General features: G+C 48.9%; 7 protein-coding genes across 7 annotated transcripts; 5 read left to right on the top strand and 2 right to left on the bottom strand.

Moving 5' to 3' along the window:
• Nucleotides 1-544: 544 nt before the first annotated feature.
• FPOAC1_001297 (uncharacterized protein) lies at nt 545-2,367 on the bottom strand (the record flags this gene model as incomplete). The annotated part of the gene is made up of 9 exons (XM_044845902.1): nt 545-560; nt 622-1,487; nt 1,543-1,711; nt 1,762-1,773; nt 1,826-1,922; nt 1,972-1,993; nt 2,050-2,144; nt 2,222-2,255; nt 2,338-2,367. 9 exons carry the CDS (start codon nt 2,365-2,367, stop codon nt 545-547), a joined length of 1,341 nt encoding a protein of 446 aa, XP_044711818.1.
• Nucleotides 2,368-3,389: 1,022 nt separating this feature from the next.
• On the top strand, nt 3,390-4,698 carry RFC2 (Subunit of heteropentameric Replication factor C (RF-C); the record flags this gene model as incomplete). The annotated part of the gene is made up of 4 exons (XM_044845903.1): nt 3,390-3,505; nt 3,564-3,642; nt 3,696-4,484; nt 4,534-4,698. 4 exons carry the CDS (start codon nt 3,390-3,392, stop codon nt 4,696-4,698), a joined length of 1,149 nt encoding a protein of 382 aa, XP_044711819.1.
• A 131-nt stretch (nt 4,699-4,829) lies between these two features.
• FPOAC1_001299 (uncharacterized protein) lies at nt 4,830-6,380 on the bottom strand (the record flags this gene model as incomplete). Its single annotated transcript, XM_044845904.1, has 1 exon — nt 4,830-6,380. The coding sequence occupies one exon, from the start codon at nt 6,378-6,380 to the stop codon at nt 4,830-4,832; it is 1,551 nt and encodes a 516-aa protein (XP_044711820.1).
• Nucleotides 6,381-7,006: 626 nt separating this feature from the next.
• Nucleotides 7,007-13,681, top strand: FPOAC1_001300 (uncharacterized protein; the record flags this gene model as incomplete). The annotated part of the gene is made up of 2 exons (XM_044845905.1): nt 7,007-13,080; nt 13,135-13,681. The coding sequence occupies 2 exons, from the start codon at nt 7,007-7,009 to the stop codon at nt 13,679-13,681; spliced, it is 6,621 nt and encodes a 2,206-aa protein (XP_044711821.1).
• A 930-nt stretch (nt 13,682-14,611) lies between these two features.
• FPOAC1_001301 (uncharacterized protein) lies at nt 14,612-16,701 on the top strand (the record flags this gene model as incomplete). Its single annotated transcript, XM_044845906.1, has 6 exons — nt 14,612-14,771; nt 14,917-15,427; nt 15,477-15,792; nt 15,851-16,051; nt 16,104-16,604; nt 16,663-16,701. 6 exons carry the CDS (start codon nt 14,612-14,614, stop codon nt 16,699-16,701), a joined length of 1,728 nt encoding a protein of 575 aa, XP_044711822.1.
• Nucleotides 16,702-17,520: 819 nt separating this feature from the next.
• FPOAC1_001302 (uncharacterized protein) lies at nt 17,521-19,935 on the top strand (the record flags this gene model as incomplete). The annotated part of the gene is made up of 7 exons (XM_044845907.1): nt 17,521-17,571; nt 17,628-17,843; nt 17,891-17,964; nt 18,025-18,259; nt 18,307-18,446; nt 18,495-18,768; nt 18,817-19,935. 7 exons carry the CDS (start codon nt 17,521-17,523, stop codon nt 19,933-19,935), a joined length of 2,109 nt encoding a protein of 702 aa, XP_044711823.1.
• Nucleotides 19,936-21,567: 1,632 nt separating this feature from the next.
• Nucleotides 21,568-22,011, top strand: FPOAC1_001303 (uncharacterized protein; the record flags this gene model as incomplete). Its single annotated transcript, XM_044845908.1, has 1 exon — nt 21,568-22,011. The coding sequence occupies one exon, from the start codon at nt 21,568-21,570 to the stop codon at nt 22,009-22,011; it is 444 nt and encodes a 147-aa protein (XP_044711824.1).
• Between the last annotated feature and the right edge of the window lie 417 nt (nt 22,012-22,428).

Consider the following 22,428-nt stretch of genomic DNA (forward strand, 5'->3'; position numbering starts at 1 on the left):
TTTATACCATCTGCAGTCCGGCGTTGATTATAAATGGGATGTTTGTTTCAGGGGTGCACTATCCAAGCAATACACGACTCAGCGTTGCTTTTTTTTTTTTTGGCCATTCTCGATAGAAATCTCCAAGGAATCACCATAAATGCTACTTTATTTTCGTTTAATTTTTTTTTCCTCATGAGATTATTTGCGGGCTATGGTGCTTGATCTTTGCCATGGCAAAGAATATATTAGTTTAGTTAGTAGTTATATACCGTAATCGTGACTGTCAAGACTGGTTGCCTTGACTGTCTCTGATTACGTTCGTGCAAGAGTAACAACCTAAGGATACGGACCATCGCTATTTCATTTGCTTCACACTTTACGAATGGTAGGGTGGCCCTACCTACCTAGAGGAGATGGCAATCCTCGTCAAATTCATCCCCCATATTCCCCAATCCCACAACGCCAAATAAGCCCAAATAACGTCCCTTGGTTTGCCTGTACGCCTGCCTCCCTTGTATTTTTAAGCACATTTTCAAATCCAGCCTTTGACAAGGCACACGAATTATTCTGGAAAATCCCTTGGAATCATGTCAGTTCATCTGTCCTATAATTAATTATATGAGATTCTGGTGGACTTACTCCACGCTCTGCTGGACTGATCGCCGAAGGAGCCGGTTGTATTTCTTCTTGTCGTCTGCGCCGCCGCCCCAGTACATCTTGGTAGCTTCAGGACGGACAATCTTGCGAGGGTCGTAAGCGGGCTCGTCGTCTTCAAGAATGGCAAAGATAGCCTCAATGTGTGACCGCACGTCTTCCCTCTTGGCTGGGTTGGGCGTATAACATGCTGTGCCGTCTTCAGCAATGCGGTGGTGGAAGATCTTGGTCTCAAATTTGACACGAGGTTGCTCCTCGGGGAACCGGACGCTGAAATTCATCTTGATCCTGAACAGACCTCCGTCGAGGTTGGTCATAGGGCGTCCGAAATAGGTCACTACCCAGACAAAAGGGTTTTCGTTCTCAAGAAAGACGTCGTGTGGCATATCGCTCTTTTTGAACGCTTCAACAACCTGCTCAAACTGGTGCTGAAGGTTCACAGCAACAGTGGTCTCCCGCTTTTTGGCATCCAGACCCTCTCCGGCCCATTTTAAGGGTTCGGCGTCGATGGCGGCCTTGATAACGTGCAGACGGCGTTCAAGGTCTGGGTAGTTGAATTTTCCATCCATAGAATTGTTGCCAGGAGACTCAAAGGGCATCCTCGCAAACACCTGGTTAGGTCTCGTTTCCGACTTTCCCTTCTCGATGGCTGCCCGGTATGACTCAAAGTACCACAGGAATCGACTTTTGCACAGATCTTTGAATGGTTCGAATGGCACAGTGGTTTCATCGACATCTTCATCCTCCACCTCTACTCTAGGGTTGCTTTGTTGCTGAGCTCCATTAGAGCTGAGTCCAAGGTACCCCTCGAGCCGTTGGATGACACTGATACGCAGCGTCTCATGTCGAATCTAGCAAAAGTCAGAGGCTCACGTACTTACACAGCCTGGCTGGTATGGGGCAAACCTTTTGGACGTAGTCCTTTTGGGCATTCTTATCGGACTCTTCGTTGGCATCCTCGAACCCTGGTTCGTTCTCGTACGGGTTGGAGGAGAGGAGACTTTGGATGGACAATAAGATCGACTCCAGTCCTTGCGCGGATGACCACTCCTCTCCACGCTCACCCCGCCATGTTCTAGTGCTTGTTAATTCAACTATTCAAAGGTCTGGTAGAGCTATAATTACCCCAGGATGGACCTGGTAGTGTTAGTGGGTGAAAAAGTCATAGCTGTTACATCATGAGACTTACAGGCAGACTTTGCCGTTGCTGTAGACGTTTGGATTGAAGCGGCAACGTCCACCGTTTGTGGTGGCACAGACGACAGTTGGTGATTTGGAGGGATACTCTGATTAAATATGAGTTTGGGGTCTATAATGGGAATGGGAGTCGTTAACCTTTGTGAAACCGGATCGCAAACTATCAGATTTGAGTCAGTCGATTTTATCAAGAGTAAGTCGAGACAGCAAACTAACCTCGAAAAATCCGAATTCATATGGAGTCTCGTGGGGGCCCATGACCAAGGCTTTCACATTGCGAACATCGACATCACGACATGCCACGGCGATTGCTGCAATGAAGCGATGCAATAGTCAGTCGGTCGTCTTCACGATGCGCGTTACACATAATCAATCGGGAGCCACATACAAAGGTCGCAATTCTTCTGGATATCTCCAAGTTCCTTGCCATAGAAATCAGTATCTCAAGCTCGGATCGTGAACCAAGGGATGGGAGAGGCTGCAAGCGGATGCGGGGCAGCGAACCTTGGAGATACGAATGATGGACTGGTCCATGGCGTTTCGTTTATTGCAGTTTAGATGTATTTATCCAGAGCTTGGCGTCGACTGCGGAACGCGACGCACATGGAAGACTCGCGATCAATAATTTAGTGTTGAGGTTGCAAGATCGCCGTTAGGCAGTTGAGGTAAAGGTGGATTGACGTTGGGTGTTGTAGGCAGTTGGATTTTAGATCTATGAGGAAAGTGGGGTGGAACTATGTACTGCCTCGCTGTTAGTTGTGCTGGGCGGGCCAGAGATCCTCAGGCGCAATATCAAATTACGTATCCAGAGAATGAGACTAGAGTATTTCTGTGTTAATTTTTGACCATTCGCATCTCAATCTTTTCTTTGTTGTTCATGCAGTTTGCAGCCTTTTGGTTTTGATGAATGATGATCACTTCTGGAGGAGCTCGGGATGCCGATGTGTCAGTGATTCATATCTGGCAAGCAATGATTCAGGACATTGGTGAATTGATGAATCAGCAGTATTTGTGTCAAATACATATTGGCTTTCCTGTTGAAAAAAATCAGCCGCATAATTGGTTTATCATTCATTAACACTATTCTACAACTCTGCTTCTGATTGCCCCGTACACAGACTGCTTGGGTAAGAGAAACGTTGTCCTCTAACTACGACATAGAACTAAACAGCATTAGGGTACGGGCCATATAGCATAAAGTGACTCAACAGTTCGTCTCCATGGCCCTACGGTCGACTTTTCCAATGCCTCAAGACTCTGGCTTTTCCTGATGCTGCCAATGTAGAGTTTCGATGTGAAATTCCTTGGATAGAAGCCTACCCGAGAATCACTAAGCTAGTGAGGAAGGTGGGGCATATTGTAGGTTCCAAGCGGTTGCCGTAGCCTACGCTACGCGTAGCTTGACGCGTTAATTGATTTTCTCAAGCTTCCATCCCCATCCCCATCCCCATCAACGCAGTTTGGCGATTCTGATATTACCATACAACCACACCGAATGCTATCCAGCATCACTCATAGCCAACCACATTTGAATTCAAGCAAAATACTAAGCTGATATGGCTAGCTTCTTCGATCTCAAGGCTAGAAAGGCTGCGGCCGCTGCTAATGGTAACGCCGACCAGAAGCAAGACAAGCCTACCAATACTCGAACTCAACCCTGGGTCGAAAAATAGTGTGTACATCCCACATACCCAAGACAGAGCCCGAGCCTTGAAACTTACTATATATAGCCGACCAAAGACTCTCAGCGATGTCACTGCCCAAGACCATACCGTCGATGTGCTCCAAAGGACACTCCAATCATCCAACGTGCGATTACCCTGCTCTCGAATACCGAAGCGCTTCAATACTGATTCCTGTAGCTCCCTCACATGCTTTTTTACGGCCCTCCCGGCACAGGAAAGACATCGACCGTCCTGGCACTGGCAAAGGAGCTCTATGGTCCCGATATGATCAAGTCAAGAGTGCTTGAACTCAACGCTTCCGATGAGCGTGGTATCTCCATTGTCCGAGAAAAGGTCAAGAACTTTGCGCGAATGCAATTGACCAACCCACCTCCTGGATACAAAGAAAAATATCCCTGCCCTCCGTTCAAGATCATCATCCTCGACGAGGCCGACTCCATGACCCAAGATGCACAGAGCGCACTACGACGAACCATGGAGACATACAGCAAGATCACTCGTTTCTGTCTGATTTGCAACTATGTCACTCGGATTATAGACCCGCTCGCCAGTCGATGCAGTAAATTCCGATTCAAGAGTCTCGACCAGAGCAATGCAAAGAAGCGACTCATGGAGATTGCAGAAAAGGAAGGCGTGCCGCTCGAAGATGGTGCAGTTGATGCTCTCATCAAGTGCAGCGAGGGTGATCTTCGAAAGGCTATTACCTTCTTGCAGAGTGCTGCTCGACTGGTAGGTGCCAGCGCTTCCGATAAGGACGGAGAGGGCGATGAAGCAATGGATGTGGATAAGAAGGCAGTCACAGTCAAGATCGTCGAGGATATCGCTGGTGTCATTCCGGATAGCACCATTGGTAATCTTGTCAGCGCAATACGACCAAAGAGCTCGGGGTCATCGTATCAGGCTATCTCTGATGTCGTCGAGAAGCTTGTTGCAGACGGTTGGAGTGCAGGACAAGTTGTTGGCCAGGTAAGTCCAGCATCAATATTTCGCCCGAGAACCTGCTAACAAATGGCAGCTCTATCAAGCTCTGACATACGATGAGATAATTCCTGACGCACAGAAGAACGAGATTGTGATGGTCTTTTCGGAGGTTGATAAGAGATTAGTAGACGGAGCTGACGAGCATCTTTCTGTCCTCGACCTCTCAGTGAGAATATCAGCTATCCTAGCGAAAAAATGAGTTCCTCAACCACGCGTGCAGGGTTGTATCCCGGCAATGAGAAATGGAGTTGTGGTTAGATATGGATTGGCGTTTAAACTGGTTCTATACTACCAGACATTTGTTGTACTTGCTGTTATTTTATTCTAGCCCTAAGCCGCGTCTTCTTGGCCGAGTAATCCAAGGTTGCCATGCAAAGTAGACCATACATCTCTTGGTTTTTCCGTGCCGCCCTTTTTTGTATGTTTCCTCACTTTACTGGGAGACTTGGGACCCGTCTCCAGCCAAACATCACCCTCTGTAGTGTCAGCTTGAGTATCGTCCTCCTGATCCTCCTCAACCTGGCCCAAAAGTTGATCGATCTGTTGCAATGTTTGCATAGAGTTTTCCAAGGCAAGCTGTCCGCCTTCAACCTGTTCTGCCACGTTCTCAAGTGTTGCAATTTTGGCCGAGTCGGCAGCAAGAACCCAAGGTTGGACTTTCCCAGTCAAGCCTGATCGTTCACCAGATGTGAGAAACTCTCCCAAAACGGATCTACGTCGAGGTTCCGGTGCCGTAGAGTGAGACGGGAGTAGCTGGCTTTCATCTTCTAGATGACCAAGCGATTGGCAGTTGTCCTTAATTTCCTTGCCGATAGTTGTGTTTACATGTGCCTTCTGCACTATCATCGCTCTTTGCTTCTTTGATAGTGAGAGAAGAGTTGCGATGTATGGAGTGAGAAGATAGGTGCTTGAGGCCGGTTCTGGTTCATCTACCTGTTGTTTGGCCGTGGATGGAGCCAGGATTGGAGCTGCCGAGTAATCAAACTTTTCATCAACAGAGGACAGCAGGGACCGTCTATTTGCAAGGTATTTGGCGTATTTGTCCTTTATCGTATCGAGCTGTTCGTTTATAGTGGCTTGATCCGCAGTCGACTGAGCATGGCTCTTGGAACCACTCTCCTCACCCCCCTCCTCATCCCCTGATGCTTTGCTCAGCTCAGTTTCAATCCATTGGATGAGTTCACTTCGCGTTGTATTCAGAGCATGTAATCTTATGCCATTGCTGATTACATCCGGGATGCTCTGGGCGTTCGCCCTTGTTTCACGAAGTAGTTGCTCTTCTCTTTTCAGGAGAAGCTTCGCTCTCAACACAGTCTTTTCAAGCTGGGCAACTTGCTCTGTCAGATCTGTCTTTTTGACGCTCTGCTGTGCGATGAGACTGTTAACCACCTCCTTTGGGACTTTGGGTAGACTGGCAGCCTCGTGAAAAACATCCTCAGGGTCTAAATATTCAGGTGCAGCGGCTGGCTTTTGCATGAGTGTGTCGAGATGACCCTGGACAGCTGATAGTCGATTCTGCTTGGCCTGAAGCTTTAGAAGTGACAGTCGCTCTTCCAGTAGCTCGTTGCTGGATGGTAAGTCTTGATTTGAAGCTGATGAGGCTAGATGTGACTGTGCAGTATCTTCATACTTTCGACGGGCGTCGACATTGGCTCTCAAGGCTTCAATATACTCTCTGTAGAACCCTTTTGAGTCAGGGTCAGGAGTCACGTCGCGTGTTGCATCTGCCAGGGACACTGGTTGCTTGACTGGGCCATCATGGGAGCATGATCCGAGATGAAGTGCCAAGACTCGTCGGATATAATTGACTTGCTCTCGTGGTTTTATGAATGGATAAAGAGTTTTCTGAAATGTCTCAACTGTGTTTGAGGAGCTCGACATTTTGGTTCATATTTTGGCGGTGAAGTGTTGATTAATTCATCCAAGGCTTTGTTGCTGGTCCTAGTGTAAAGGAGTAAGTAAATAGACGAATTACATGGGCTGCCTGTCAGACGATATTTGGATTGTGGCTGGTGGTGGGTTCTATCGCGACGACGCAAGAGATAAGTGACGTTCATGATGAGGATGAGATTATGATGAATCTAGAATGAGAATTCATCAGAAATGATTATCTTTAGATATTTCAACAATTACATTTGAACCAGGTTAGGTAGGAGGATTTGGGGAGCTTCCGCCACATATGCAGTTACGCCACTGACACGCTACAAGCTACGAGCGACCCTACCTAACCAAGTTCGGGCTGGCGCGGTATACTCCTAGGCTGCGATCTGAAATTTACGATCGCGACTTGAACTCTTCAATACACTGACGACTCCATACAATTTTTCAACGCCTGCGCATCAATTGCGAACCGATACATCCAGGCAGTCGCTATATCACTACTACAGTCGCGGCTCGTGACTAACTCATGGTCATTTAATAGTCTAACACCCCGGTTTTTGTCGAGAACATCGACGTTCTCCAACAACAACAACAACCTTCATATCTACCTAATTAATTTAGCCACCATGTCCGACGCAAATCGCGATGTGTCGCAGTACAAATACTCGGCCATGTCGAACCTGGTTCTCCAGGCCGACCGTCGTTTTGTCACAAGACGAACCGATGAGGCCACTGGTGATCCAGAGTCGCTGGCTGGACGCTTGAGTATTCGAGACATGGGCGCCCGAGTTGCACGCGACGACGCGCCGAAATCAAAGAAGCAGCCCGGCATGCCCGATATCGAGCGAGGTAGCCTAAGGGAAGGCGAGGATATTCTAGCACGGGAGCAAAAAAGACGAAAGGCTGAAGCCCCCCAATCGACTGGAGTCCTTGGCACCAACGATCTCCTTGTCGAAGGCATCACATACCGACCGCGAACGGCTGCGACACGGGCGACTTTCGATCTGATCATCACCATAGTAGCGAGTAATCTTGGCGACGTACCACATGAAGTTGTGCGCAGTGCAGCCGATGCTGTCCTGGAGTATTTGAAGGACGACGACTTGAAGGACCTGGATAAGAAGCGAGAAATCGACGATATTCTCGGTGTGTCATTAAGCCCTAAGCAGTTCAATGAGCTGGTGAATCTTGGCAAGAAAATCACAGATTACGACGCCCAGGATGACGAGGAGGATGTTGCTATGGGAGGTGCCGACGGCGACGATGCTGAAATAGATGAGCGCCAAGGTGTTGCAGTCGCCTTCGATGAAGACGAGGATGACGAGGAGGGCGGCCTCGTTAATGAGGTCCGCGATGAGTCATCTGATGATGAAGAGGAGGAAGAGAATGATGAGAATGCTGAGGATAAGGCAGAAGATGCCGTTGCTGATGTAGGAGATGAGATGATCCTGGACTCGGCGCCCTCAGGAGGAAAACAGGACGAAAAGGAGAAGCACAGTGTACCAGCCCGGGATATCGATGCCTTCTGGCTACGGCGCGAAATTGGAACACTATACCCCGATGCTCACGAACAAACCGACAAGACAAAGGCGGCACTTCAGATCCTGTCCGGAGAACCTGGGGATGATGGTGAAGAAAAGTCTCTTCGTGAGGTTGAGAACGACCTCATGGAACTGTTTGACTTCGAGCATCACGAGCTGGTACAGAAGCTGGTGGAGAACAGGGAAAAGGTCTTCTGGCTTACCAAGCTAGCACGGACAGAGACACCTGAAGAACGCGCCAACGTAGAGCGAGAGATGGTTTCTGAAGGATTGCAATGGATTCTGGACGAGCTCAAGGGCAAGAGCACTGCCGATGGCAAGAAGGGCAAGATGGATATCAAGATGGACATTGATGTCCCAGCCTCCTTTTCAGCCGAAGCTCCCAAGACTGAACGTGCTGAGGGCCAGCTTGTTGGCGGACTTCAGCCCCGAAAGCTCATCAACCTCGACAACTTGGTATTCGACCAGGGAAACCATCTTATGACGAACCCCAAGGTTCGACTACCAGAGGGTTCGACCAAGAGAACGTTCAAGGGTTATGAGGAGATTCATATCCCAACGCCCAAGAAGCGTAACGAACCCGGTGATATCTTGACGCCCATTACCGATATGCCTGAGTGGGCACGAAACCCCTTCAGCCAAAACCAGTCTCTGAACAAAATTCAGTCAAAGTGTTACCCTTCTGCGTTTAACGATGACGGAAACATGCTTGTTTGTGCCCCTACTGGCAGTGGAAAGACAAACGTTGGTATGCTCACGATTCTCCGAGAGATTGGCAAGCATCGTGATCCTGAGACCGGCGATATCGACCTTGATGCTTTCAAGATCGTCTGTATCGCTCCTCTCAAGGCGCTTGTTCAGGAACAGGTCGGCAACCTAGGCAAGCGACTTGAGCCATACGGCATCAGGGTTGCAGAGTTGACGGGTGATCGCCAACTCACCAAGCAGCAAATCGCTGAGACTCAGATCATTGTCACAACACCTGAGAAGTGGGATGTCATTACCAGAAAGTCCAACGACCTGACCTATACCAATCTTGTACGCCTTATCATCATCGATGAAATCCATCTGCTGCATGACGACCGTGGTCCTGTGCTGGAAAGTATTGTCAGCCGAACTATTCGTAAGACCGAACAGACTGGCGAGCCCGTCCGAATTCTCGGTCTATCTGCCACCCTCCCCAACTACAAAGATGTTGCAAGTTTCTTACGAGTTGACACAAAGAAAGGCCTCTTCCATTTCGATGGCTCTTACAGACCCTGTCCTCTGCGACAAGAGTTCGTTGGTGTCACTGACCGTAAAGCCATTAAGCAGCTGAAGACCATGAACGATGTCTGCTACAACAAGGTCATTGAGCATGTAGGCACGAACCGCAACCAGATGCTTATTTTTGTCCATTCCCGAAAGGAGACTGCAAAGACTGCCCGTTATATTCGTGACAAGGCCGTCGAGTCAGACACGATTCATCAAATCCTTCGTCATGATGCTGGCAGTCGTGAGGTTCTTGAGGAGGCATCTTCTCAGGCAACTGACCAGGATCTGAAAGACATCTTGCCCTACGGCTTCGGCATCCACCACGCTGGTATGAGCAGAGCTGACAGGACAGATGTTGAGGACCTTTTCGCTCGTGGTGCTATCCAGGTTTTGGTGTGTACTGCTACATTGGCGTGGGGAGTTAACTTGCCTGCCCACACTGTCATTATCAAGGGAACGCAAGTTTACTCTCCTGAAAAGGGTAGCTGGGTCGAACTCAGCCCTCAGGATGTTCTCCAGATGCTGGGACGTGCTGGCCGACCCCAATATGATACATATGGTGAAGGCATCATTATCACAACGCAAAGTGAAATGCAGTACTATCTCTCGCTTCTGAACCAGCAGCTTCCAATCGAAAGTCAATTCGTTAGCAAGCTGGTGGACAACTTGAATGCCGAGGTTGTACTTGGCAACGTCAGGACTCGTGATGAGGGTGTTGAATGGCTAGGCTACACATATCTGTTTGTAAGAATGCTGCGCTCTCCTGGTCTTTATCAGGTTGGCGCAGAATATGAAGATGATGAGGCTCTTGAGCAGAAACGAGTTGATCTGATCCATTCAGCAGCTATGGTTCTGCGCAAGTCAAATTTGATCAAGTACGATGAGAAGACCGGAAAGTTACAATCCACAGAGCTGGGTCGTATTGCATCTCACTACTACATTACCTTCGGATCCATGGAGACATACAACAACCTTATTCAGCCTTCCATCACAACTATCGAGCTCTTCCGTGTATTTGCTCTCAGCGCCGAGTTCAAGTATATCCCGGTTCGACAGGATGAAAAACTGGAGCTGGCCAAGTTACTGGGACGAGTGCCAATTCCCGTTAAGGAGAGCATTGAGGAACCTCATGCTAAGATCAATGTGCTTTTGCAAGCATACATCTCGCGTCTCAAACTCGAAGGCTTGGCCTTGATGGCTGACATGGTATATGTGACGCAATCCGCTGGTCGTATCCTGCGCGCTATCTTTGAGATTGCCTTGAAGAAGGGTTGGGCATCCGTTGCCAAGACAGCCCTGGACCTTTGTAAGATGGCCGAGAAGCGCATGTGGCCTACAATGTCCCCTCTACGCCAATTTCCCTCCTGTCCCAGGGACGTTCTCCAGAAGGTCGAGAAAATTGATGTATCTTGGAGTAGCTACTTCGACCTGGACCCCCCTCGCATGGGTGAGCTTCTTGGTTTGCCCCGAGCTGGTCGAACTGTCTGCGGCTTAGTATCCAAGTTCCCCCGAGTTGAGGTTCAGGCCCAGGTCCAGCCTATGACCAGATCGATGTTGCGTGTCGAGCTCAGTATCAGCCCCAACTTTGAATGGGACGATTCGATCCATGGTGCTGCTGAGAGCTTCTGGATCTTGGTAGAGGACTGCGACGGAGAGGACATCCTCTACCATGACACCTTCTTGCTACGCAAGGAATACGCCGAATCGGAGCAGAATGAGCATATCGTCGACTTTACCGTACCCATTACAGACCCCATGCCTCCCAACTATTTCGTTTCGGTTATCTCCGATAGATGGATGCATGCTGAGACTAGACTCCCTGTCGCCTTCCATAAGCTGATCTTGCCCGAGAAGTTCCCTCCCCATACCGAACTTCTCGAGCTCCAGCCTCTCCCCGTTGCCGCACTGAAGGTGCAGGACTACGTCAATCTCTATCCTTCATGGAAGCAGTTTAACAGAATTCAAACACAAACTTTCAACTCGCTTTACAAGACGGATCAGAATGTTTTTGTTGGAGCTCCCACTGGCAGCGGCAAAACCGTATGCGCTGAATTTGCTCTTCTAAGACACTGGACGAAGGGCGAGGTTGGTCGTGCTGTATACATTGCTCCTTTCCAATCACTTGTCGACACTCGCCTACAAGATTGGCAGAAGAGACTTGGGTCCCTCAACGGTGGTAAAGAGATTGTGAAGCTCACTGGCGAAACTGCCACAGACCTAAAGCTCTTAGAGAAGGGCGATTTGATCCTGGCGACACCCACCCAATGGGATGTGCTGTCTAGACAATGGAAGCGGCGCAAGAACGTCCAGACAGTTGAGCTCTTCATCGCTGATGAGCTCCACTTGCTTGGCGACTCCCAGGGCTACGTGTACGAGACTATTGTTTCTCGTATGCACTACATCCGTACCCAAACCGAGTTACCCCTGCGAATTATCGCACTCAGTGTCTCGCTAGCAAATGCCCGAGACATTGGTGAATGGATTGATGCAAAGAAGCATGACATTTACAACTTCAGCCCTCATGTCCGACCAGTGCCATTGGAGCTTCACCTTCAGTCATTTACCAACACCCATTTCCCTTCTCTTATGCTGGCAATGGCTAAGCCGACATACTTGGCCATCACACAAATGTCTCCTGACAAGCCTGCTATGGTTTTTGTACCCAGCCGCAAGCAGACTCGAGCAACTGCCCGAGATCTACTTGCTGCAGCGTTTGCTGACGACGACGAGGATCGTTTCCTTCATGCTGAGGTGGAACAGATGCAACCTCTGCTTGATCGCATTAACGAGGAGGCGCTCGCCGAAGCACTCTCTCACGGTGTTGGCTACTACCACGAGGCACTTAGCCAGAGTGACAAGCGAATTGTCAAGCATCTTTATGACAACGGTGCTATCCAGGTGCTTGTCGCATCTCGAGATGTTTGCTGGGAGCTGAACAGCACTGCCCACCTTGTCATAGTCATGGGTACACAATACTTTGAGGGTCGTGAGCACCGATATGTTGATTACCCTCTTAGCGAAGTGCTTCATATGTTTGGCAAAGCCCTTCGCCCGTCCAAGGATGGACGCGGCCGTGGTGTTCTTATGCTTCCCCAGGTCAAGCGCGAGTACTACAAGAAGTTCCTTAACGAGGCTCTTCCCGTCGAGTCACACCTACACAACTACTTGCACGATGTTTTCGTGACGGAGATCAGCACCAAGATGATTGAGTCTGGTGATGATGCGATCAACTGGACCACCTTTACATACTTCTACCGAAGGCTGCTCGCCAACCCTAGCTACTATAGTTTGACCAGCACAACACATGAAGGCCTCAGTAACTACATGTCTGATTTGGTTGAGACAACTCTGCGCGAGCTCAGCGAGTCCAAGATCATCGACTTCGATGAAGACGATGGATCTGTCGCACCTCAGAATGCCGCCATGATTGCCGCTTACTACAATATTTCTTATATCACCATGCAGACCTTCATCCTTTCGTTGGGCGCTCGTACCAAACTCAAGGGTATTATGGAGATTGTCACCTCGGCCACCGAGTTCGAGACGATTCAGATCAGACGTCATGAGGATAGCCTGTTGCGGCGTATCTACGACCGAGTTCCTGTTAAGATGTCTGAAGTCGTTTACGATTCGCCTCACTTCAAGTCTTTCGTTCTGCTCCAGGCGCACTTTTCTCGTATGCAGTTGCCAATTGACTTGGCAAAGGACCAGGAGCTTCTACTGACCAAGGTCTTGAGCCTTCTCAGCGCAATGGTTGACATCCTGTCTTCAGAGGGTCACCTCAATGCCATGAGTGCCATGGAGATGTCGCAAATGATTGTTCAAGCAATGTGGGATCGTGATAGCCCCCTCAAGCAGATCCCTCACTTTTCTCCGGAGGTTGTCAAGGTGGCTAATGAGTTTGGGTACGTAAAATGTTGTGATTCAGAAACCAAAGCATCAGCTAACAATCTTTACAGAATCAAGGACATTTTTGATTTCATGGAGGCCATGAATCCGGAGGAGAACGCCGATTATAACAAGCTCGTCAAGCGACTTGGCATGTCCCAAAACCAATTGGCAGAGGCGGCTAACTTCACAAACGACAAGTACCCCGATCTTGAGCTTGAGCATGAGGTTCTGGATGAGGACGAAATCAGGGCTCGTGAACCCGCCTACTTGAACATCAAGATTACTCGCAATCTGGAGGAGGAAGACGGTGATTATGACTCTACTGTCCATGCACCGTTCTACCCCTCCAAGAAGATGGAGAATTGGTGGCTGGTTGTTGGCGAAGAGAAGACCAAGAGCCTCTTGGCTATCAAGCGAGTGACGATTGGACGGGAGCTCAATGTTCGTCTTGAGTACACCGTGCCATCGGAAGGTGAGCATGACTTGAAGTTGTTCCTAATGAGCGACAGCTACGTTGGAGTTGATCAAGAGCGGGAGTTCTCGGTTACAGTGGCCGAAGGCATGGACGTGGACGATGATGATGATGAGGAGGATGAGGACGAGGACGACGAGTAAAAGCTCATTGCCTACCCGAATTACCATGGCGATGGCCAGCGATGGCTTTGTACACTACTGCAGAATCACGAATGCGAATTTAAGGTTATAATATTCGAATCTATCAACTGGGACGATGACCTGGGACATTGCATGTGACTGAAATGTGCTCTTTGAGGGGAGATTTGCCGATACAAGTTGAGTTGCGCAGATGTTTAATGGTGCCGCACGAGTTTCAGAGGTGTGAAGGGTCGAGACAGGTATTCACAACACCAAACGCGTCTAGTCACGGCCAGACCGACGACGTGACTTTGGCGGGGAGGAAGAAGCGAAGACGCTGGGGAAAGAGACTAGGGACGCGCCCTTCAAATGGTCTCGTATATCTAAGCGTCGAATCAGCGTCAACTACGCGCTTGGCCTCTGATGTTGTGTGAGAAGAAAAAGAGCCTGGGGTTGGGGTTGGGTTGCTGATGACGCCGCCAGGCCCCTCAGAGTATCGGAAAAGCTGGCTGCAGGAGCCACAAGAGACGAAATTGGTAGGTCAGCTTATCTTATTTACATTGGACTTTTAGACTGTTTATTTTTGCGTCTTCACGACATTTCTGTTACCCACCAGCCAGCCTGCCTGCCTGCCAGATACTCATCACGTGACCATTCTTTCTCTGGTGACGTTTGAAAGTGCTTCCCTTGCTCAGGCTAAACCCGTTCACTCGTATCAGCGTTTTTTCTTTCGTCACCTCTAACACCCTAGCATCTCGACGAAGCACCTTTCTTTCATCAATTGCGCAACAATTTCATTAACAAACCTTCATCGCGCTACGAATCTTGCGCCCCATTGACGCGCGCGATACGTCTTCGAAGAGCTACGCGTTCGCCCATCTTTTGCCAAGTGGAATTATATCTCTAGTTGCTGTGTACATTGACCAGCGAAACATCATATCCATCTTTATAATGTCGGATCAGCTTACCGAGAAGCCTGAAGTCGATACTCCTGCTCCTGACGCGCAGGAAGCTCCTTCAGCCGAGAAGCCTGTGGAGCAATCATCAACCGGAGACGACGCCGCCATGACCGATGTCGAAGGAAATAAGGAGGAAACAAAGGTCGCTGAGGGTAAGTCTTGACTACAGAATGTCCAGCATCTACCGAGCGCTCGGTCGATTTGCTGTCGAAGTCGCGCCCTGATTTTTCGCGTGCTCTTTTGCACAGGCGCGTCCTTCCCTCTGTCAGACTCATGCTGACCATGCTGCGCAATTAGGAGGCAACGAATCCGGAAACCCAGAGAAGCCTGTCGGAAACACAGACGCGACCGAAGCACCAAAGCCCGAAGAAGAAGGTGCGGATATTGAAATGAAGGACGCGCCCGAGACTCCGGCTGCCGGGGAGACCAAGACAGAGAACTCGGCACCCTCTGTTGATGGCGAGACAGCGGCCGAAAACGCTGCCACCGAAACTACAGGAAAGGGCAAGAACAACCGACGCAAATCAACTGGTGGCAACAGCCGCAAGAGCCTGGCCAAGAAAGCCTCAAAGGCGCGCCTCACGCATCTGGACGCCAAGCCAGGAGACCACTTCTTGGTCAAGCTCAAGGGATTCCCCGCTTGGCCTGCCATCATCTGTGATGAATCAATGCTTCCACAAGCTCTGGTCGATAGTCGCCCCGTAGCTGCAGCACGGCCTGATGGTACCTACACAGAGGCCTATGCCGATGGTGGCAAACGTGTCAACGACAGAACCTTCCCTGTCATGTATCTCCACACCAATGAATTGTAAGTTGCACCCTATCGGGACCCTGGGCTCTCGCTGACATGACTACAGTGGCTGGGTGCCAAACACACAACTTACAGAGCTTACACCTGAGAAGGCTTTGGAAACCATTACCGAAAAGATGCGCAAGGATCTCAAGGAGGCATTCACGCGCGCATCCGAACACAATGACCTCGATACCTACAAGGACATGCTGAAGCAATTTCAAGAAGAATACATTGCAAAGCAACAAGCCGCAGCAACACCCAAGAAGACCAAGAAGGGAAAGGCTAAGGCCTCCGACGAAGATGTCGATATGGAGGATGTCGATGATACCACAACGGAGAAGTCAAAGTCCAAGAAGCGCAAGGCCGAAGATGACGTGAGCGTAAGCACGATCTCTGCATGCTTGTTTGAAACTAAGATGCTAACTGTTCCCGAACCAGACACCGCAGAAGCCTGACTCCGTTAAGAAGCCCAAAATCAAACTTAACACTTCCACCCCTAAGGCTGCCAACGGCACTCCCAAGACCAAAGAAGACTCTGCCGCCAAGACCAAGGTTAAGGTTAAAAAGACTAGTGATGCAAAGGCCGAGGGCAACAAGAAGGCCAAGGTGACTCCCGAGGAGCGACGACACCAGAAAGAGGTACAGAGATAACAGTCTGCAATAGTTTCGGACAGTGCTAATTATCGAACAGAAAGAGGTACTCTACCTTCGACATAAGCTTCAACGTGGTCTCCTCACCAGAGATCAACAGCCCCAGGAAACAGAGATGGAGCAGATGTCCGAGTACGTCACTATGCTGGAGAAGTTGAAAGATTTGGAGGTGTCTATCATCCGCACGACAAAGATCAACAAGGTTCTCAAAGCCATTCTCAAGCTGGAGTCAATCCCACGTGAGGATGAATTCCACTTCAAGGACCGTTCGCAAGTTCTTTTGGACAAGTGGAATAAGCTTTTGACTGCCGAAACCGCAGCCCCCGCCGCAGAGTCCGCCAACGGTGTGAATGGCAGCTCGGAAGCCAAGCCAGAGGAGAAGAAGGACGACAGCGGTAAGGAGACCACCGAGGAACCCAAGTCGGAGGCTCCAAAGGCATCGGAGCCCAAGGTCGAAAAGCCCAACGAGGATGACAAGTCCGAAGAAGAGAAAATCGAGGAGACACCACAAGCCTCAGCTTCTGAAGAGAAGAAGGACGACGTAAGTGCTGGTCTTGACGCCTACCCCACCGGAACTCACATTGCTAACATGAACGAAGACTGTCGCTCCTCCTGAGCCCGTCGAAACCGCCGCTTAGGTTAATTATGGTGTTGCGAGGCTCATTGTGATTTAGAACAAATTCTTTCGTGGCGTCAAGGTTATGGTCTACCAGTACTGGTATTTTCCGTCTCGTTTACCTTTTTCTTACGGTCTTCTCTTTTCAATTGTGGTAAAAGTGACTTACTTCGTCGCGTCTTTTTCGCTATCTGTATGAATATCTGCCAAATTTGGTGACAGAGCTGCGGCGCGACTCGCTTCAGTCGTGATGGCTTGGCAGGGATGGGGGCAAGAAATGTCTTTTCCAGGGGTGTACAAACGGCAAAAAACTGAGGATGCTGGGGTTCAGAGCCTCGTCTAATATGGGATTCTTTGAACCAGAGGATGGGAAGAGCTCACATCCCAGGTGATATAAGGAATGGCATGTGAAGCTCAAGGACAAGGATGAGACGAAATCTGAGAGGAGGCGCATCAAACGAAGGTGGGTTTGGTGAGCAATAGCATACAGATGATGAACGGGACAAAGAACTAGATGTACTCGAGGATGAAATTTATATATTCAAGAAACATTACAAGTTGCTTTTTCAAACAGCCGTACTGTTTCCATCTACCTACCTAGGTACCTACCTAGGTAGTGGGTTGTGGAATATGAACTCTTATCTGAGCGTTACGGCGCAAATATACGGTAGGGTGAACGAACACTCAGGCTGTTTGTAGCGGTCGCTAGGATACAGTGCGTAATACAGTGCTATAGAACGCGCTCACCGTCTGAAAACGCGTTGACCTTTAATACTAAACTGAGCTTCATGGGTTTCATCTCCAGAATTTTGTCATTATCAGCGTCGTCAAATAACTAAACATGACACTTGAAGAACCTGAACAAGAAGCCTATACTCAAGAGGACCATCAGGTAACATATAACCCCGTTTCAAGGTTCATGGACTGTTTCCGCTAATGAACAGACAGGTCGCCTATATTTTTGACCCTGAAGATGACGGGACGCAGAAGAAGTCCGTTAAACGGAAAAGAGTGTCAAGGCAGGCTCAGAAAGATGAAGAATCTATCAAAGACTCATCATCGTCTTTCGTACCTCTGCTAAACGGCGCCGAAAAGCCCGAGTTTGTCCACTTAAGGGAGACCTTATTTGAAGAGAGCTGGACTAAAGTTGATAAACGTATTCAGGTGAGTGTATGTGACTTCTCCCTGAAACCATTCTTACCTAAAAATAGGAAACTCTCAGGAATTCCAATTTGGAAACTCTACACGAAGTCAGTGATTTCGTCAATGATGCAGTGACAGACTCGTAAGGACCCAGCCCAGAGATTAATTGTCCATATACACGCAGCCCCTAATTCTCGTACAGTGGGGATAGGATTCCATCAGCCTTCATCATCACCGGGCCCAACATTGCTTCACAGGACCTTCTCTTCCAACAGTTGTCAGAGACACTACAAGAAATAACGCCAAGCAAGTTTGTTGGCCTGCGGTCCTCAGAAGCATCAACTCTCAAAGCAACGTTGAAAAAGGTTATTCGAGATGTTACGGCCAAAGCCTCTGATGACGAGGACGATGATCTCCAAGTTGGAGATGGCCGTGAGGTAAGTCACCTAACTCGACAGAATGAATACGTTCTTACATGTCACAGGGGCGGCGTCATCTTGACTATGATCTTGAGGCATTGCACGGATTTATCAAATCTCAGAATTGCAAACATGTCTTTGTTGCATTCCAAGACAGCGAGGGCTTTGACAGCAGTCTGTTGTCAGACTTGATCATTCTCTTCAAGTATGTTTTCCCTTCTTGAAACTACTTCTTGTCTGCTAACCCTTCAAGCTCTTGGCGCCCACGTATCCCCTTTACTCTTCTATTTGGTATCGCCACATCAGTCGAGCTCCTTCAGGCCAGACTTCTCAAGGCTGCATGCCAGCAGATTTATGGAGCACAGTTCGACGTGATCCAGACCTCGGCAATTCTTGAGACCGTCTTCAAAGCCGCCGTGGCAGCGTCGGATACTCCTGTGTTGATGGGCACGTCACTTCTTCACAGCATGTTGGATCGACAGCATGACCAGGTCTCAGGCATCCAGACTTTTACCATGTCCTTAAAGGTAAGTTCTACAGTTGAAACAAAGTTGAATTCTTACTAAGAGCGATAGTACGCTTACATGTGTCACTTCTATGCGAATCCCCTCAGTGTCCTTTCTCATGCGCCATCTTTTCAAGCAGAGCATATTGAAGCAATCCGGCATACAAACTCTTTCAGAGAAAATATTGAGAGTGCAGTGGAAACTGGAGTCTTGGATAACGTGCAATATGCCAAGGATCTGCTCGAAAACAATGACTTCCTTGCCATGCAAGTCCAAGATAGCCTTGCCGCTCGGCAAGAACATATCGAAGACTTCTTGCGGGCACTTCTTATTCTCAGAGAAGCAGAAGCCCAGGACATTGAGTTTTCAAGAGCTTATGTTGAGGCTATGGACGAGGGCATCTCAGTAACAGAGAGCTCAAAGGCTGTCGATTCGGTGCAGCGCATGGATGCCGGCGAGTTACTGGCTCTACTTCGAAAGTTGGTTGCAATTTTGCAAGACGGAGAGGTTGATCTACTATTAGGACCGGCAACAAAGCAGGCGGATATTGATTTCCAAAATGCACTATCAAGGCAGCTTGTGAGCTTGGAACAACTGCATTCGAAAACACAAAAGGAGGGCGTCACGCTACGAAGCAAGTACAGTGGTCAGAGCAAGATTGCACGAACCACTGTTATTGCACAAAAAGTTCAACTGAGCCACGATTCAGCGGCACTTACAGAGGAGGATAAGCAACTTACACAGATCGTTAACAACATCACAGTGTTGCTTATCGAACATGTCCAGATCCCCAAGCCTGGCTCTATGCTGTTGTCGGAAAGCTGGTTATACGATTCTCGAGCCCCATCACGGGATGTGTTTGTGCCTCGCCCGCGGACCGTCCTGGAGCGCAGCCTCACAAGGCCCCACGATTACTTGTCGTGTTCATGCTGCAAGCCAGGGGGTGAAGAAACCCCGGCAACGCTACCAGCTACTGCGCTTTTATACCGCTTATACACGGAGACTGGAAGCCTCATTAACGTCGCAGATCTATGGGCTGCATTTTCCGCATTGATCAGCAACGAGGAAACGGACGAACGCAAATCGCTGGTCCTGTTTTACCGTGCATTGGCTGAGCTGAGGGTTTTGGGATTTGTCAAAGCAAGCAAGAAGAAAGCCGACCATATCGCCAAGCTGAAGTGGCTCTAGACATGTTTGCATTTGCAATTGGCTGACCGATTTTGTAAAAAGAGAGACATGGTGATAAAGAACGAGCACTTGAAGACCGCAACCACAGACAGATAAAGGCGGCTCTTTGTGGGCTTTCATGAAGAGGGGGAGGGACGGAATTGATTATGTCTCAACAGGTTTTTTTTTTCTACCTGTTTCTGATTTTTTTTTCGCATCTAATGGAGACCAAAGTTGAGTTAATGGCCACGGAAGAAGAAAGTGTCGTCAGTCTAAGACACCAGGTGGCTGGAAGGGTTGCAATTGGAGATTTTGGAGCACAGCCAACGCAGCAGAATGCAAGACATGCATCAGTAGAACAAGACTAGACGCCGGGAGCGGAGCGAACTGCATAGGACAAAGCATCATGTGAGTTTTGCTAATTATGATGGCTACATACCTCGGTACTGTAGGTACTCTTTGTATTAGTAGGTAGATGGAGTCTTTGATGGTCAATGAATATGGAACAAAAGAAAGAATGAAATATTAATAAAAGGCGGTAGATTTATCTTGACCCCATTATTGTCTTGTCCGAGACATGGCTTCGAGTCATGACCACCAGTCACATTCCACGCCATCGTTTGTTGTTTGTTGGTGTTTCTTGCTTGAATGAACCAAGCGCCTCCAGACCAACCCAATTGCGTCTACCTACTAATGTACAGTACATACCTAATGTAGTTGGTTCGGCTTCCTCTCTACTGCACTCCATGTACATACAGTAGTGCAGTAGAGTCTTCTAGGTTCCCTGTCTCAGTTTCTACACCCACTAATAAACCCTGAGTCTTACCTGGAGCCGGGTCAGTCTACTCTCTGCGCTGGCAGGAAGGCTTTTAGTTCCCAAGACCCAAAGTGTGGCAGACCAGACAGAGAGAGAGCTCAAGAGCTCAAAGCGGTTCCAACTTCAGGTCTCTGAGCTGTCAAAGCCCGCTTTGCCCAGAACAGCTGCTGTTGGAGAAAGAATCAAGTCAAAGGGGGGTGTGCGCGTGCGTACGTGCATTTGGGTTTTGTTTCCAAAAAGAGAACAGAGCAGAACAAGAACAAGAACGGCTTCCGGTCACAAAGACGTTCGACTGGCTGTTCGCGATCCTAGCTTCTCATGTCTTTCCATACAAGAAGGCGGGGTTTTACCCATTAGAGTGACAGTCAGTATCTAGCATCTAACTACAAGACATCTCTTTGCATTTCTTCTATTTGTTCCTTCTCTCCAACTTCACTTTCTGCCTCTGCCTTCAGCCTCTCAGTTCTCGCCTTAGTTCCAGGCAAGCCTCACGGATAGTCCGAATAACAAATACCAGTCAAGGATTCGACTACCTACAAAACTCAAAACTCTAGTTGGTGCTGTCATTCACTGAACCACTCTGCGGAGAAGACCGCTGTCGATAGCCACCCCGCCAAAGCCAATTCATAATCACCACTCATCATTGACCATTGATCACCTACAAGGGCTATTCCTATTCCTATACCTATTCCTACTCCTATTCAGAAGTGTCAATCTTGGGGGGCAACGAGAGACTGGAGCTCTTGATCTACAAAAAGAAAGCTCGAGGCTATTCTACTCTACTCAACTCTACAACCACCTCTCATTCTTTTACCAGCAACGACCAAGCCGCCACCATGATGCGAGGCGAGATCCCTTCCAGGCACCGCCAGGCGTTTGCTCAGCGACGACTTGCCAAAAACCCAAGTCTCCAACGCAAGCTGGAACAAATGGCTCTACCACTGGCACCTCTGGTCCAGCTGACGACAGGCGCTGTCCATCCTTCATTTCCCACTACCGTCCTCAACTTCTGGTTGCTCACCGATGAGCAGCTCGAGTCTCTCGCCCATTTCTACCACCAGAGGACGCCCAGCCCATGGACAAACCAGTATCCATGCCCAATCGCGTGGAGATCCGACCTACCTCTTGAGGAGAAACGGCGCAAGATGGGCAAGTTCATTGGCCTTCGAGGCTGCGAATCACCCATCCTGCTCAAGACCGAGGATGAGATCCTGGCGGAGGCACGCAGAGCGAGACTCGCGGCCGAGGAGGACCTTTGGAGGCGCAAGCACTTTTCCTGATCTGCATCGAGCGAGGGATACTTGGCGTTGATTTCGGTCACTTGGGGTAATAATCTGTTTTTTTTTTTTTTTTTTTTTTTGGCTTTTTTTTCGTTAGTTGGTGTTTCTGGATCCAAAGGGGTTTTGCATATGCTTTAGTTTCGGGGTTTTTTTTTTTCGTTTGCATCTAGGAGGTCGCATTGCTAGACATGGCCAACTAGCCAGCGCGCATCATTGCATTTTCATAGGAGTATAGAAGTGAAAGACAAGCCATATATCAATAGAGAAGAAGCCCATGCTACTATTTTCAAAAAGAGAAAAAAAAAAGAAAGCAAAAAAAAAGCACCCGTAACGCCGATTGGTGTTCATTCCTCTCAACGTCATCCCCGATGCACACCGAGTGTGCTGGTATACTATACAAACCTATGTAAGAGGAAA

The sequence above is a fragment of the Fusarium poae genome, chromosome 1 (genome assembly GCF_019609905.1).
Source record: "Fusarium poae strain DAOMC 252244 chromosome 1, whole genome shotgun sequence".
Taxonomy (NCBI): domain Eukaryota; kingdom Fungi; phylum Ascomycota; class Sordariomycetes; order Hypocreales; family Nectriaceae; genus Fusarium; species Fusarium poae.